The 16,154-nt window shown below is 44.3% G+C and overlaps 1 protein-coding gene across 5 annotated transcripts in view; it reads right to left on the reverse strand.

Moving 5' to 3' along the window:
- The window catches only part of LOC137891710 (CUB and sushi domain-containing protein 3-like), a 197,386-nt gene that overhangs the window by 82,844 nt on the left and 98,388 nt on the right, over positions 1 to 16,154 (reverse strand). For all 5 annotated transcript variants that reach the window (XM_068736465.1, XM_068736464.1, XM_068736461.1 and 2 more), the window contains 3 exons: positions 4,426 to 4,539; positions 3,795 to 3,890; positions 3,220 to 3,423 (listed from right to left, as the gene is read on the reverse strand). In XM_068736465.1, the coding sequence (XP_068592566.1) occupies positions 3,220 to 3,423; positions 3,795 to 3,890; positions 4,426 to 4,539 (414 nt within the window). The remainder of the gene's footprint in view (positions 1 to 3,219; positions 3,424 to 3,794; positions 3,891 to 4,425; positions 4,540 to 16,154) is intronic.

Genomic DNA, 16,154 nt, shown 5'->3' on the forward strand with positions numbered 1-16,154 from the left:
TCTACTAAACGAAATGCAAAATATAGAAGTACACAGACAGAAAAAACAATTAAAACCATTTGAAGAAGTATAAAATATCTAGTTTATAGAAGGTCAATTCTTCTAGCACCACACCACATTCTTGACAACAAGCAGCGGACTCCTTCCAGAGAAAGACCCAGTATTTCAGTATAATTTAACAGCTCCTTCGAGTCCCCTGAGCTGTCAGTTAATGTAATTGGTTGAGCAAGATTAGAAATCATGACACTCATAAAAGCATGAATGCTCCACACACCCATCTCAATCTGTGGCAGGCTCGTATGTCAGAGTTACTGCAGGTAGACAAGCGTGGGGACTACACACACCGAGAGACACCGAGAGACACTATTTAACACCGTCTGAGTCCACAGCAACTGAGTCCACTGCAACTGAGTCCACAGCAACTTTTAATTAAGATATCAAAAACCGATCGGCACATAATATGTGCACCACATAGGTGCTTCAGTATATATTAATATATAGTTCTTTGTTTTTAGGATGTATACACATCTTACATACAAATGTATTCATATTACATTAAATCCATATCTAAGTTCTGCAGTATAAAACTGTCTTTTGTCAATCACCTGAGAGCTAAGGGACATGTAGACGATGTACAACATTAACGTCCTGTAATGTCTAAACGACCTCTCTCTTCGTTACGAGCAGTAGAGTTTAACTCTTCACTCTGATCACAACTTTAAGCTTTCCTAGATTAGTTGAGTACCGAAGCGAGCGCCCAGCGCCAAATGTTCAAGAATAGCTTTCTTCAAGAAAGACAAGTGAAGACAAGTACGACAAGCAAAGCCATCCCAAAATGATGAATGACTGTCAATGTCTAGTGTGGAACACGGTCACCTTAAAGTGAGAAAAATGTTCTGAAAAACAATGCGTGCTATCTTTATTAAAATAAAGAAAAGTTACATTAATACACACAAAATCACACTGGCAGTCATTTCCATTGTCATTACAGAAACCATAATAAATTCCTAAAGATAGGATGACCTCAAGACCAGCTCACGTTGCTCCGGAGAGGCACTCAGGCCTGGCCTTACCGCCCAGACTGAGACACTTTAATAGGTCTCGTGAGGATCTGTTAAAACCAGCATCCAGTGTTTAAAGCAAAGCTCAGTGCACACTGTTGACACCTTCCAAAAAGTCTTTAAGTCCACGCTGAATGTGCGCATATTGAGTATGAATCATGGCAATCTGTGAGCTTATGTAATATTGGGCAGTCGCAATCAGCAGTGATTTAGTTTGTGTGCAAGAGTGAGCTGCCTTGCTCTCAGCTGCGCAGGGAACAAAGTGGTGCTTATCTATCAGTAATTACCTTTGCTTTATTTGTAACCTTTAAAGGCCCTTTTTATTTCCATAATCTAAAGGTGATTTAAGCAGATGTTTAACGCGAGCCGACCATTTACACACGACACTGAAGAAGGTGGTAAAGCTCACCGTAAAGTAGTTCAAGTCGAGCTCCACCAGGAAACAAACCAAAACCTGCTTTTTAGTCAGGTTTACTACTCCCCATAAAGCTCAACAGAGGCCACCCGAACATTGTGCGTCCATGCAGGCGAGGCTGATTGAATGACGACAGAACAGCGCGCTACACAGCGAAGCCTCAGTTCACCAGCTTTGTGAAATTGAAAAGCAAAACGAGCGTCGCCTGACGAGCCAGGTCAGACCGAGCAGGACCAGGAGCTGCAAATGCATCTTCTGAAACATAGGTAGCTCACAGGAGAGCGGCGTCCGATGCCGTCATATCCCATAAAGAGGGCTTGAGTAATTGAGCATAGTGTTTTTGTTGAAGCTTTCATGAAACTATATCCATTATTCTGGACGACTTCACTGCCGCTGGGGGAGATGCTGCAGCCAGATTCAATCTCCAGATAAAAATCACTGTGTTTAAAATGGAACCACGCGTGCCACTGCTGTTCCCTCACCACTTGGCAGTAAACTCGAATGAACCTTGGCTTGAAATCTTCCGCGCTCACCGGCTCGGACTATTTGGTGGCTGGCACCAGGCCCAACTTCCAATAGATTTCTCCCTTCTTTATCTGCGGTTCTTTATCTTCCCAAGGTAGACATGTGGGTGTCTTCGTGAGACTGAGCGCATGTCCACACACACACACACACACACACACACACACACACGTGTGTGTGTGTGTGTGTGCAGGGTAACAGCGTGTGCAGAGAAGCCATGTAAATCTGTTCATGTGTATGAATGTGGGATGCGTGCATGTCCATGCATATTTAAGCTGGTATGCATTTACTGCACTGTATGAGTGCATGGAGCAGTGTATGCTAGCCAAAGAGCCGTGTAGAGAGAGACGCTGGTCCCTTCAGTAGACGGTCCACACCGTGCACAGATCAAGTACCGGGCTACTGGATCATGACCAGGTTATTCGTCTATGTCAAATATAGAGCATTATTTATTAAAAGATGAACTAAGACTATCAACAGAGGTTGAGAGTGTTGACGTTACGTCAAAGACGTCTATGTATGGTGATGCAGTGATGTCTCGTAATACCACTTGCACCTCGAGAGGCAATAGTGAAAACCATTTTCTAACATCTGTTATTGCTGAGGATGTTTGTAACTCCGTCACAGATATGGCAAAAATAACTAATGACTGTAAGTGATCGGGATACTTAAATCCCGAATAACTGACTTTTCATTCACCTCCATTACACACATATGGGACGGCGGTGTATTAGAGTCTTCTGCTGCAGGTCTGTTTGTATTGAATTGCATTAGATAATAAACTGTAACCTGGAAGTGTGTGGTGCGTGAGCGATGTGCGCTACATAGAAAAAGTTATCTAGAGTGTGGGCTCTTGGACATATTCACATAACTCTATTTATTTTTCCTATTAGTCTGGCAAGGCACAGGGACAACAATCCCTTGTCTGAGAGACAGATTGATGTGACACCGTTGTATTGTTTGTCCTTGCTTCTTTCCTCTTGTCTGAACTATCAGGACCAGAGGCAGGTGGATGCTTTGCAACGGGTGACAGACATTAAGATAAGGAATGACTAGGAAAAAAGAAAAGACACCAAGCGTTTTTTGTGCACCTGCTCCATCTTTTTGATCTGTGTGTGTGTGTGTGTGTGTGTGTGTGTGTGTGTGTGTGTGTGTGTGTGTGTGTGTGTGTGCGTGCGCATGCAGGGGGTGAGCCGAGGGTTGGAAGATGAGGCCGCTTACCGACACATGTGGGCACGGTGCCGTTCCACTGGGCCAGGGCACTGGGCACGGCCTCACACCTGATGGCGTTGGAGCCGTGCAGCGTGTAGCCTGGACTGCATTCAAACAGCACCACCATGCCGATGCCAAAGTCGTTCCCTATCCGCTTCCCGAACCGGGGCTCAGGGACCGAGCTGCACTGAGAGGCGCTTGTCCGGGGGACAGCTAGGGACGAGAGGAAAGGAAGCGAGCATGAGAGGAAGAAAGACAAAAAGGCGGGTGGGTGGAGCTAGAGAGAACGACAACAGGGAGCCGGAGAGATGACAAGAAGAAGGAGGCGGATAGGGACGGTGAAGCCCTTGTGAATCTCCTCGCACGTCATTAGTCTCTCCCGTCTAGTGTGCCAGGATAGGCTGTTTGACTCCACATCACCCTGATCTGCTCAGCCATGCCCATCCACAGCCAATGGCACCCTGCTCAACAGCCTTTTGTGTGATGACTTTTTTGGGGGGTTTTTAAAAGCAGGCAAACGCACTCAATACACTCAATGAGTTCCCACATGAAAATTCTGGAAATATCAGAAAAGGCAGCCGTACCTTGGTAAACAAAGTGAAATCCTTTGGCAGTTTCTGTTCCATTGGTGGAGAACTTGAGCGTTATCTTGTTTCCTGAACTCAGAGGGAGCGTCTCGCCTAGGTTAGGAAATCAAAGGAGACATCATTAGTCCAAGATGCTGTTTACACAAAGTGACAATTACAAAGTATGAACATAAACCTTATGACTGCGTAACAAAGTGAAGAATACCGACTCAGCTGTGTGTATGTCAATGTGATTTAAATCTAATCTGATCTATAGTTCAGTTCATCTTCAGTGGTGTTGCTGGAAATGGCAGATCTGATTAATTTGTAGGACAATTTACAACAGCTGGTTTGCTTTTGTTATTTTAATTTGGTGAGTTTATGCAATTGTAATCATAAGGTATTATGTCTCATGATTATGTTTCATTATATCATCATAACACAAATGAAGGGGAAAGAATATTTATCCTTGGCAGAATTAAGCTGCTAGGATTTTACATTTTTAATTTGAAATGAAGTGATAGATGGATTTTATTTCTTGCCTGCAGTGCCGAATGATGTTTGACTTGAAAGAACTACTCATACCTACGAGCTGGAAGCACAAATATTAAAAACAAATACTGGGTATAAAGGTTCCAGTGTTTTGTACCTGAGTGAGATCCATATATGGAGGAGAGAAGAGCTGAATCTGGGGAGGATCCGTCGTAGATATCGACCACATCGCTGGTCAAAGTCTGGAACACCACAAACTGACCAAACAGCACTGCAAGAAAGGAGCGAGGAGAACAATGACACGTCAACGTTCAGCCCGTTCACCGGGGCTGAATGTTCTCCCTGGAAGGAGATAATCAGGTAAAGTGGTGAGATTACAAATAATTATCTTTTGAATCTTTTGAATCGGGCTGCTGCTGCTGACACCTCGGACCATAAACACAGAGGTTAATGTTGTTTTCACTGGAATACAATCTAATTAGCATGCGTCTCTCCCAAGAGGATAGTCAAAACACTTCAACTTTAAATGAAACACGATTGGCAGAATTTATGGACAATCTACTGATATCTATTTGAGTTCATTTTGCTACAAATGACATGTTTTACAATATCACAGAGCAGCAGTTTTAAAGTTGTTGAGGCACATTTAGCAGAAGCACGACAGATACAAACTGTCTTCACCGTCACATGCGTGCATACATGAAGTCCGACCTCTGCATCTAATCCATCCTCAGCATTAGGAGCACTGCTGCTGCAAAGAGCGCCTGGAGAGCAACTTGAGCTTCGGCGTCTCGCTCAAGGACGCTCTGACATGTTGACGGGAGGAGCCGGGGATAGAACCGCCAACCTTGAGATTAAAGGACGACCCGCTCCACCCCCCTGAACCGCAGTCGCCCCAATGCTTGTCATTTAGACAAAATATGAATTTAATATGGCAAAACGTAGACGATGAATCCCAAAACAACGAATCAGAGGATCGGCCATGTAATGTGACTTTCATGTGCCGTTGTGACTTTGTCGTTTGTGCGAGTGGGTCAGAGAATCTGGGACACAGAGACAGTGAGGATAAGGTCAGCTTCATTACAGACATGGCAGGAATGGCAGCTGATGTCAATGTGTTTTAGGAAATCAAGAAACATTAGAGTAATTCTACAAATGTTTGAGAAGACGCAGGAAAATATTGATCCAAAAAAACCCCAACTGCATTTAACTAAAATAGCAGCAGCAGCAGAGTCACAGTACAGAGTAGGTTATTATTATTATTATTAACAACAGGTACATTTCCTCACAATGGCATCCCTAATGCACACACATGCACTTAAACGGGGAGTCTTTAAAATCCCAATGAACGTCACTCAGATGTGAAGAAACAGTTTGGTTGAGCAGCAGTTGTAAATAAAACTGTGATTTTTGGGTACAGCATGCTTCCTGAACATTAGCTCCATAAAGGTCACCGTTAGAAGTAAAGTAATATCCGCTCATCCACTGTGAACCTTTATGTGGCATTTACTTAACAATAGTAAGGTATTCCTCAGAGTGATGCATCTCTATTCAGTGTGGAGACATGTGGAGAGTAGCGCTCAATACAGAGCGGATCCTTAAAGTCCAACTAAAATCCCATTTGATCGTCCCTTCTGTAATCAATCAAAAGTAATGTTAGTGTTATTTTGCATTGGTTGAAGAGGAAAAGGGTCTTTGGGGGAACATTAGAGCTGCTCCTCTACCGTTGGGTCGCTGGAGGGGCGTGTCAGTGTCAGTGTGAGAGCCCCAGCAGCACCAAAGACTTACTCCAGTCTGCATGTGATAGAACTGCTTTATGCAAATACGCTCTACCAAGAAACTATTTGATGGTCTGTGTTTTTATTGTCTGTGTGGAAACAAGTTGTCCTCTGACTGAGACACACAAAGGAGGGTCCTGTCTTCTTCCTTTTGGGTTTCATTCCTCAAAGGAGAACACAGGAGGAGTAATTCAAAGAGAACATATGTATGGTGGGTAGAACCGGCAACCCAGCTAACCTAGTGCAGTCTAGGGCATCTGGACAATGTCTTTGCAAAGTCTGACCTTTAATTTAATTAAACTCCTTTACTTAATTACATATCACACAAGAACACTATTGTTTATTACAAGAGCAATGATTACATCTTATCCTTCAAAAAAACACAATATATAGCACTAAGGGGAACTACGGAGAACTCCTGATAATGAACAGGGAATTGTCTAAATAATGTCCTGCATGAATATTTCCAATTAAGCATTCCTGATTATATCAATGTGTACACGCCTCTGAGAGATAATCACGTCTTTCTCCGACCAAATGAGGAGACAGTACTCCACTGGATCGTTACATCTGTCATCCCATGTGTGTGTTTGTGCGTAAAAGAAGTGTGCGTGTGTGTGTGTGTGTGTGTGTGTGTGTGTGTGTGTGTGTGTGTGTGTGTGTGCGCGCATTACTAATTGTAAAACTACAGCCTCTATCTGGCCCTTTGGTGCACATGCACTTCTTTTTCATCCCTCTCTCTAACCTTCAACCTGATGAAGATGGGCCATTACCGCAATAAGTTTATTTTTTCTGTGCACCGTGGGGCTGAGCTCATTAGCATGCTCACTGTGTTTTTCCCCAAACGCCAGCTTATATCCATCAACAGACAGGCAACAACAGCCACAGTGTTGGTGGTTAATGGAGGCGGTGCACACGACATGGCTCTCACTGCGGTTTAGGTAAACCCCCGTCACGTAATACTTTACACCGTCACATGGAGCAGCACTGGCTGCGTGCGTGCAGCACACACCGCTGGCACTGAGGCGCGTGTTGCTCAGCTATCACAACCAGAAGGAAATCTGATTTGTGAGGAGGAGCAGGTTATGACAATTTATTAAAAACTACGGATATTTAACCTTTCCAGGAAAAAATGATTTCCCAACTGTCTCACTTAGTTTCAAGAATCCAGTGTGTGGGATGATGTGAAAAGAGTTCATTCAAAAGAATAATAGTTGGTAATTAGCACCATCATAGCTGGAGCACAGAGAGAATATCAGTATGAAATACCTTCCTGTTTAATGGGTGAGAAACACTAGTCCTAAACAGCAAGAGCTCGTCTAACGCGCAGCTCCATCAAGCATAATTGTGTTATCCGTTTGTAAATAGACGTGTCATGATCATAAAGTAGGTTTTAAACGATGTGAAAGAAACCGGTACGCAGACATACATGCATGTTAACTAGAACTGGGTCACACTGTGAGGAACTGAACTGCTGAAGCTGCTTACTGTTTTTGATCCGTAATAGCTGAGCCTATGTGTAAGCTACGTCTCCACGCCTCCAGGCGAAATATCCACGACACAAGACCCACTTGAAAAGATGTAAACATTTTCTCTTTTTTTACTAGAAACACTGGTAACAGAGGTAACTGCTTATGGTATAAAAAAAAGAAAAATAAAAGGCAGCATGTGTTTGTGCTTCTGGCTATGAATTATGGAGCAGCTTCCTATTATCTTCACTCTGCACTAGTTTGGCTCTTCTCTGGCACAGAACCGCACCGTCAAACCGTTAGACCCGCCACATAACAGACAGACGGGGCAAGAAGCCCAGAGACCGAACGCTCCCCGACGGCCACCGGAGGACACGCCGCGACGCCGGTTCGGACCGACCGCAAAGAGGCCGACCGAGTGTGACCGAGTGTGACCGAGTGTGACCGAGTGTGCGTATTGTACTCCGTTCTCATAATAAGGGTACTTCTTACTCTGTTTGACATGAGACATGTCGAACGCACACAACGGCCAAAGACAAATGACAGAGCAAATAAAAGAAAACTGCACATGCACACCTGTGCAGGCCACACACAAAGGAGAAAGTGCACTCACACAGAGCGGACCTGCTTCTTTATCTGGTGAGCAGAGAGAACGCCCGTGGCTGAACCACAGCCTGAATAAGAGATGATTTTCCCCTTAGGGACGGCTCACTGCTGTGGTATTAGCATACCAAGAACCGTGCTCTCTCTCTCTCTCTCTCTCTCTCTCCGTCTGCTTTGTGAACACACACACACACACACACACACACACACACACACACACACACACACACACACACACACACACACACAGAGTACAGTGTCTCTCATTTCTGCCTCTAATCCACAGCCAGCGATGCATGACTCCAATCTGCTGCTTTGCTGTAATCACGTCCAGATATTAAGTCAATAAATCATTGTAAACTTGTTACCTAATTTATGCGGGACTATGATGGATCTTTTTGTCCTCTGGGTCTAGTCATGGCAGTGAAGCTTAATGCACTTGAACAATAGACAACATTTCAACGCCTGCATCTTCACCTTGAATTATCCCAAAGCAGTTAAGTCGCTTTAATCAGATGGCTCTTTGGGTATTAGATCACGACATTAGTGCATTCCTACATCTAATACCGCTATGCCTGCTGGGCTTAAATAATGAAAAAAAGAAGTACAATTACAAGTTGATCCTACTCCCGTGTGATGGTAATCTAACTCTCCTTTCTGAAAGCAGTCATTTAGAGAAATCTGACAAGAGAAGAGGCAGCGACGGTTTCTACTACCTTCGGTGGGTTCTGACAGATACTAATGGATTTAGGGGACTGTTTAAATGAATCATGATTACAGCGATGACGTGTGAGCGATCCTACAGTAGAGTAAGGCACAGAAAACTAAAGGGGCTGTAAGGAGAACACAGTCACGTACAGCTAACACTTTAATATTCACTTTGTGAGATACACCTAGCAAGAGTTGCATAAGAGACTCCTGCGTCAAAACAGAGTAAATTCTTTGAGGCATGTTTTCAACAAAATGGTGTTTCCCAATTCCTGGTTCATTCTGACCCGATACACACAGTTCCTGCAGACACTTGGCCGTGCGTTCACACTGAAAATCCCCCGTCTCCGAGGTGATCCACTGGGCTGAGATCAAGAGAAAGTGAGGGGAACGCATTTGGGATGATGAGTGCTTTGTGACAAGGCTGGTTCCCAGAATCTATTGGGAAAAGATTAGACAGCGGCGATGAACGGATGCTCCTGGTCAGCGGCGATGTCTAAGTACGATGTGGTGTCTGAATGGTTCTCAGATGATGTTAATAAAGATAACTTTTGAAAAGAGGGTATTTTTCAATTTGTGTTTGTGTACCTAAGTGACTAATCAACTGGTATTGAGGGAGAGCGCTACAGATGGCCGCCGCTAAACGGGCTGCAACCTAATTGCTCGGGGAAATTCCTCACCGTCAATGTAGAAGCGCTTGTTTTTGCCACCGACAGGCTCATATTGTTATTATCTGACAACATTATGGAAAGGATCCGACAGAGAAATAGATTTCTGTGGAAAACGCAAGTAAGTTGGAGAAGAGAGCGCCACGAGACAATGGTGTTCAGAGTATAGAAAGTGTAGCTTCGTGCTATCTAAAAGACTTCCAGTGTCTTCTATATTTAGCTGATTTTGACAACGAGGAGGCGGCGACAGATTCCACGACGAGACTTCTCCTGCAGACCGGTTGAAGCGAAAGCTAAGAAAAGGGTTTTATTTATCTGTTGGCTTCTTTCAATAATGTTCTCAGGCACTTATAACAACAATCTGAGCCGGTCAACTTTTAGTGGACGTAAATTGACAGTGATGAGTTGCCCCGGGAGATTCCTTCACGCCCGTTTAGTCACAAAAACTGAGGAAAAAAAAAAAAGAAGGTCCAGGTTGAAAATATCGAAGTTTAAGGTATTAATGTCAAGAAAGCATCTCCACACAATCACACCACAACCAGCAGCCTGCACCGTGTGGAGCAGGCAAGGCTCCAACACTTCATAGAATGTGGTGCATTTTCTTTGCCTTGATTTTCAATGATGACATATTGTATTAATAACACGTTTTACCATGAGATATTTATTAACCCATTACATATGTTTATTCATGCTAAACGTTCACCAGGGACAAGGCTTACGCCTCTCTGTGCATCGATACCGTTGTGATATTAAACAGGAGCGTCTGGCATTTTGCTTGGTTTCACAGCAAAGTGAGATCAGTGGAGGAGCTGTACACAGACCTTTGATGAGGTATGTATCTCCTGTGCGATGTCATAAATAATCATTGGGTAAAAGCGTTGTTCAATACAATCCCTTCTTTTTGAATCTGTACATTGTTAAATGCACAACCAGCTTGGCTTTTGAACGTCTTCTTCCCATTGAAGGAAGGAGATTTCCTTCTATGTCTGCTTAAATAAATGGGTTTGTAGTTAATGAATGAGTTTGACAGTATGCTCCACACTGCGGCAGACATCAGCTGAACATGTCTTGAAGAGATAAGAAGAGCAGAAGAGGCTGCGTATCTGATTGGCTTAATGCGACTGCCCCTCCACTATAGACTATGGCTGCACTTCTCTGCTTTCATCCGGCTTCTTTACAGTCTCCACTTTTGGCATTGGAGTCCTTTGCCTGTCAAAACAAGGGCATGTGTTGCAGATATAGGATCATTACAATACAGCAGGGAAGAGAAATGTCAGAATCTTGGAAAAGGCTCCTTCGGTCTCCGGCTCTCTCCACCCTCCCTCTCTGCTATTTGATCTCCCCTCTACAAAATGAATGAGCACGGCCCACTGGATCACTTGCGTGTTGTGTGTAGTTGATGGATTATCAGAAGACGTGTGTATGCCGGCCAGGAGAAGATCCTCTTGTGTGTATTATCTTGTTTATGTGTACACTGGTAGCAAAAGAGAAGCAGGCCCTTTTCACATCAGCCATTTTGACATGTCATTGCAGGGTAAACACAGGCGCAGCTGATGAAATGAGTTATGGTGCCATTCTATTTAGAGTGTCACAGCCATCCCAGTGAGCCAGCATGCACAGTGCAAGGGCCCTGATCCACCTGAACGGAACAGGACCGCAATTAATACCGCGTGTTTACCCTGCAATGACGAGTCCAAACGACAACACGCTTACGTTTTATCAAGTTCGTCTCCAAAGAATGTTGATGTTCATCGCATCGAAATGCTTTCCAGCTTATATGAACTGATGTTTCTCTAAACCGCGACAGACAGCAGACGCTTGGAGAGACGAGTGTGATTGTTAGGCTCCTTTGTGAAGTCCTTCCTCTGTTGCCATTTGAGTTGAACAAACCAATGTGCTTCTGGGTTCCATTCATCAGAAGCCTTATTTTACCCCTGTGGCCTCACAAGACTCATATGTTGTTGTTTTTACCCATTTACTCAACCGACAAACAACTCGGGTCGACTTCAGACCGCGGTGAAGTTAGTCTAGGCAGAGAGAGAAACCGGGTTAGGAACCCTTCCTCTGCTTCTTGTTGACTTTCTCCTGCACAGAACAGTTTAGCTGAAAACATCTTCACGTGACAGGATTCAAGCAAAGCACTGGTTGATCACGTCAGGTCCACACTGTCCTGCAGAACCTGCGATTAGATATTCAAGGTTACATCAGCGGCCGTTCCATTTCATTCAGCTACGGTTAAACCTCAACACAGCCTTGCCAGCGCATTCCTTCTCAGTGGTGAGCAGGTTTGGTGGAGTATTTATCTAAAATGGAGTATAAAAGTGAGATAAGAGGCTCTGGTTCTCAGGTATCATGTGGAAGTTAATCAGCGAACCTTGACTGCCTCTGCAAAGCCTCGCTCTCCCTCTGCCCTCGCCTCTGTCGAAAAGTTTTTAAAAAGGGATTTTGTCCAACAGTCGAGCAGAAAGAGGCTCTCCAATTTCAATTATCCCTGAAAAAAAAAAAACCTTTCCCATGTAACACTTTTGTGTATCTTTATCAATTCGCCAACTTAGCCAAGATGTGACAGAGATGCCAGCAGTATAGAACATGCAGGATGTGATGCAGTATCAGGTGAACCGTGATGGAACCGGGAGGCCAGTGCAGGTCCACATCTCTTATTAAGAGTATTCAGCCTTCCATCAGCTGATGACTCTTGTGATCAGCTGATGGAAGGCCCCAGGCCTGATCTTGTGATAATAATCACAACATGTTTGCAATTGGAATGATGCATTTATCATAAAAACATGTTTCGGTCAGTCAAGCTACGAGGCCACGATGGCAGTAGATTAAATACTTGTACAGAGCCACTCAGGTAAACTATCACGGGGCCATGCTGTAAAAAGCAGCCGCTCAGGATACCACTGAAGTACCCGGACTGTAATGCGAGCCCGTATTCGCCCACGGCCACTGCATTAGCTACATGCGCCTAAAGGCAAAAAATGCACAAAGCTCACTAAGGTGTTAAAGACACTCACAGCACAAGCAGCGGCGAAAGGTAAGGAAAATGAAAGCATATGTTAGTCCGTCTGGCTATGAATTATGGAGGAGCTACCTGTCGTCTTTGCTCGGTGGCAGCACGGGCCTCCTGAGATTCTGGGCCGTGACAGAATACACAAGCCTCATTTACAGAAACCAGAGGGATCGTATGACAGCACAGACGCATATATTTTTAATGACCCATTATCACAGTGAAATTGCATCAGCCCTTTTGGCAGGCAGTATGCGGCTGCACCTTGGCACAAGCCGCATCCAGTCCATTAGGCTTCTATCTCGGGTAAGAAACAAAACCCAGAGACTTCTCTCTGCGGATTGAAAGCTGTAAGTAGCTGGTCACCTCGAGAGAGGAGAGGAGGGAGGAAGAGGAGACGTTAACGGCTACCTTGACCTTTCTAGCCGCACTCTTTTTGCTGTTTTTCTTTGCCTGGGTCTTCATCAGCGGTTTTACTTGTCGACTTATGAAACAGCTTATAGTTCTCTTCGGGGGCGGATCTGACAGACGGCACAAACCATTGCACACTCGCACAATGGGTGCACAGAATCTCATCAACTTTAAAACCACAGGTTGTCAAATCCAGTCAATGCAGTCATTCAAGTAAGTGCTCGACGGGACTGTATTCATATTCCCAGGCTCCTGTGCTCCAGAGTTAAAATCACACATTACAAGACCTTTGGAAGGGTTTTATGTTCACGCTAATGTATGCGTCTCTGGGTCAAATGTTGACATCAAACACCAACATAGTCTAAACCAACAACAAGATGGTTTTCTTTATTTCTTTATACATCCACAGTGGCTGAACAATGTTTGTCCATGTCCCTTCATTCGTTCACAATTGTAACTTTGAATCCCGTCCAAATCTATTACAACGTTAGTTTAACTCAAGAACAAAGGAACATATTGATGACCAATGCTGAACTCTGAGCCACACACACACACACACACACACACACACACACACACACACACACACACCCACACACACACGCCTGTGAAGCCCATCAGCAGGACTTTGTAAATCAAGGTGTGTCTGGAGCAGAGCTCACAGACCACCTTGGGTTAATCACACTGAGTCTAGTGTAAATACTGAACGCTGATACAGACAGACAAGGTAATGGTTTTTGTGTGGGATGTAGCAAATCATGTAGCAGGGTGGCCCCAGGCCTGATCCGACTCTCCAGTGAACATCACTGATGAGTCAACAATCAGCCCCCGGGGTCAACGCTTTTCTTTTTTTTTTTTTTTTTTTTACGACCGCTCTCGGCAGCTCTCCGTTTCTCCATCCCTCTCTTCTCGTTCTCCGTCTCGCTCATTAGAACTCTCTCGCTCATTATCACTCCACATCTAACTCTTTCTCTCTGAGCCTTTTCACATCCACCCGAGATCTATGTGCCTCTTCCTGGCAGTTAGTCCCTGTACCTCTTGCAGTCTCTCTCTCTCTCTCTCTCTCTCTCTCTCTCTCTCTCTCTCTCTCTCTCTCTCTCTCTCTCTCTCTCTCTCTCTCTCTCTCTCTCTGTCCATCTTGTTACAGCCCAGATTTATTACTGCAATCTGTCAGTGCTCCCGTCTCGCCTCCTGACACATTCTGTGGCAACCGATATGCATATGTTGTTGTTAGTATTATATAGACAAATACACTGGAGCTATAAAAAGCCTCCGGCACATAAACAGAGGTGACGGAATGTTGCGTCTATGAAATCGAATCGTCCAATGACTCATTATGAGCATCCCTCCAGTGAGAGGCTACCGTTGGATGCAATGCAGCTTTTGCATAGTTAACTACAATAAAATAAAAAAATATGGCGTCGTAACGGTTATCCAATAAGATCCGGCGTTAGTTTAGGTGTGTTTATTGTAGTACTCTTGTGATGATAAGGAGAGCATCAGGAGTTAACTAAGAGGTTAAATGTCCGTCATGTAAATGGATTATGACAATCATCTACCAATTTACTTTTACCAATTTGGCATTTGCCAAAGATAAATGTGTATCCACATGTTTTTTAATTATTGTTTTCCGTGTACAGGATGTGGGTTTATCTTGTCAAAATATTGCAACCGTCAGTCTCCCTGTCTATAGGTAAGAAGAGTCCACAGTACAGGAGAAATGAGATGAGATACTAGCCGCTGAACTTACTTTAAACAAGAGGGGAATCCTGTGGGGGAGTCGCTGTGTCTGTATGTTTACAGGCAGCGCCAGAGGCAAAGGTTGAGCGCCATGAATAATTCATCTCTTTACAGAAGAAGCAGAGTTATTGTTTGAAATACGACTGCAACCATTATTTCTGACAGAATAATTAAACATTAAAACGAACAAGACAGATGCACATTGTACCTTAATGACATCTGAATGGTGCAAAGTAAAATAAGATATGCAAAGCGCGTCAGCTCGAGTGTTAGGCTACCAAGACGCGATGCTCACAAATGAACCGGGAGCCTTCTTTATGGACTCAGAGTCTACTGCCAGCTCTTTGTTAATTATCATGTTTATGATCATCAACTGGAATAGAGTGCATGAATGCCGACACGCACGTGAAACCAGGCATCTAAACACGCCGGGCGTCACGCGGGACCAGCGGCTCCTATGTGAACACAAACGTGTTGGTATGATTGAGGTGGTGCTTCAGGCAGAACTGAACTAGATTACACTGAGACGCATTATGATGTGGATGGATGTGTATTGTGTGCTACATTATGTTATTTCAGGTGCAAAATGGTGCAAAAGAAAAAGCAGAGACACAAACCGGGAGGTGTGCACCTATCCACACGGTTAGTTCAATCAGTCAGACAGAAGCTGTGACAGCTTGATAAGAATACAGTAAATCCATACAAACTGCACTATGAACTGTATAAACATACCAAACTGTTTTCAGTTATGAAACCTGAAAGAGAATCTTAAAACACACGTTTAACAGGAACGCTCCAGCAGAGGACGACACGAGAAGACAAAGCCCAGCTGATTATGTCATCAGCAGAAGTCACGTCAGCATGACAGTTAAACTAGGAGGGCTCAACGGCAACAGCTGCCCAAGACCTGAACCACTATCAACCACTGGGTTGGATCTGCAAACAAACAGGCCCAATGTGAACACTGTTTGTCATTCACTCACACGTGAAGAATCACGTATAACCACATCAAACAGAGCGGTGATATACCTGCTCGTCTGTCATTGTTGGTGACGCCAAACCATTTATTAGTGAAATCAATTTTATGACGATCAATTCAAACGTATCTTTCATTCCGACAACCAGCGGCTGACGGCTGGCTGTCATCCGTAGATCTGATGTGATGTCAGGCGCTGACCTCATCAAATATTCTAGAGATAAACATCCCGAGCACATGACTGCTTACGACTCTGAACCTATTCAGTGTTTTTGATGAGACGAACAGAGTAGTGTGCTTGCAACATATTTCAAACAGTCAGACACATATTTATATCAAGGACCGGCCTTGAAGCTACACCCTGACAGCAAGAGACATACATCCACACAACGCGGCCCCCTCCCTCGACCTGTGCGTAAAGCCCTCGGGTCGTCGGGTCAATGTCGGACACGATATTTCCCGCTGACCTTTTTCCCGCCAGTTCAACCAGGTAGACATAACGCCTCAAAGGCTTGTGGCACGC

This window comes from Cebidichthys violaceus, unplaced genomic scaffold (genome assembly GCF_023349555.1).
Source record: "Cebidichthys violaceus isolate CVI_PGR_0920_01 unplaced genomic scaffold, fCebVio1.0.p SCAF_7, whole genome shotgun sequence".
NCBI classification, from domain to species: Eukaryota; Metazoa; Chordata; class Actinopteri; order Perciformes; family Stichaeidae; genus Cebidichthys; species Cebidichthys violaceus.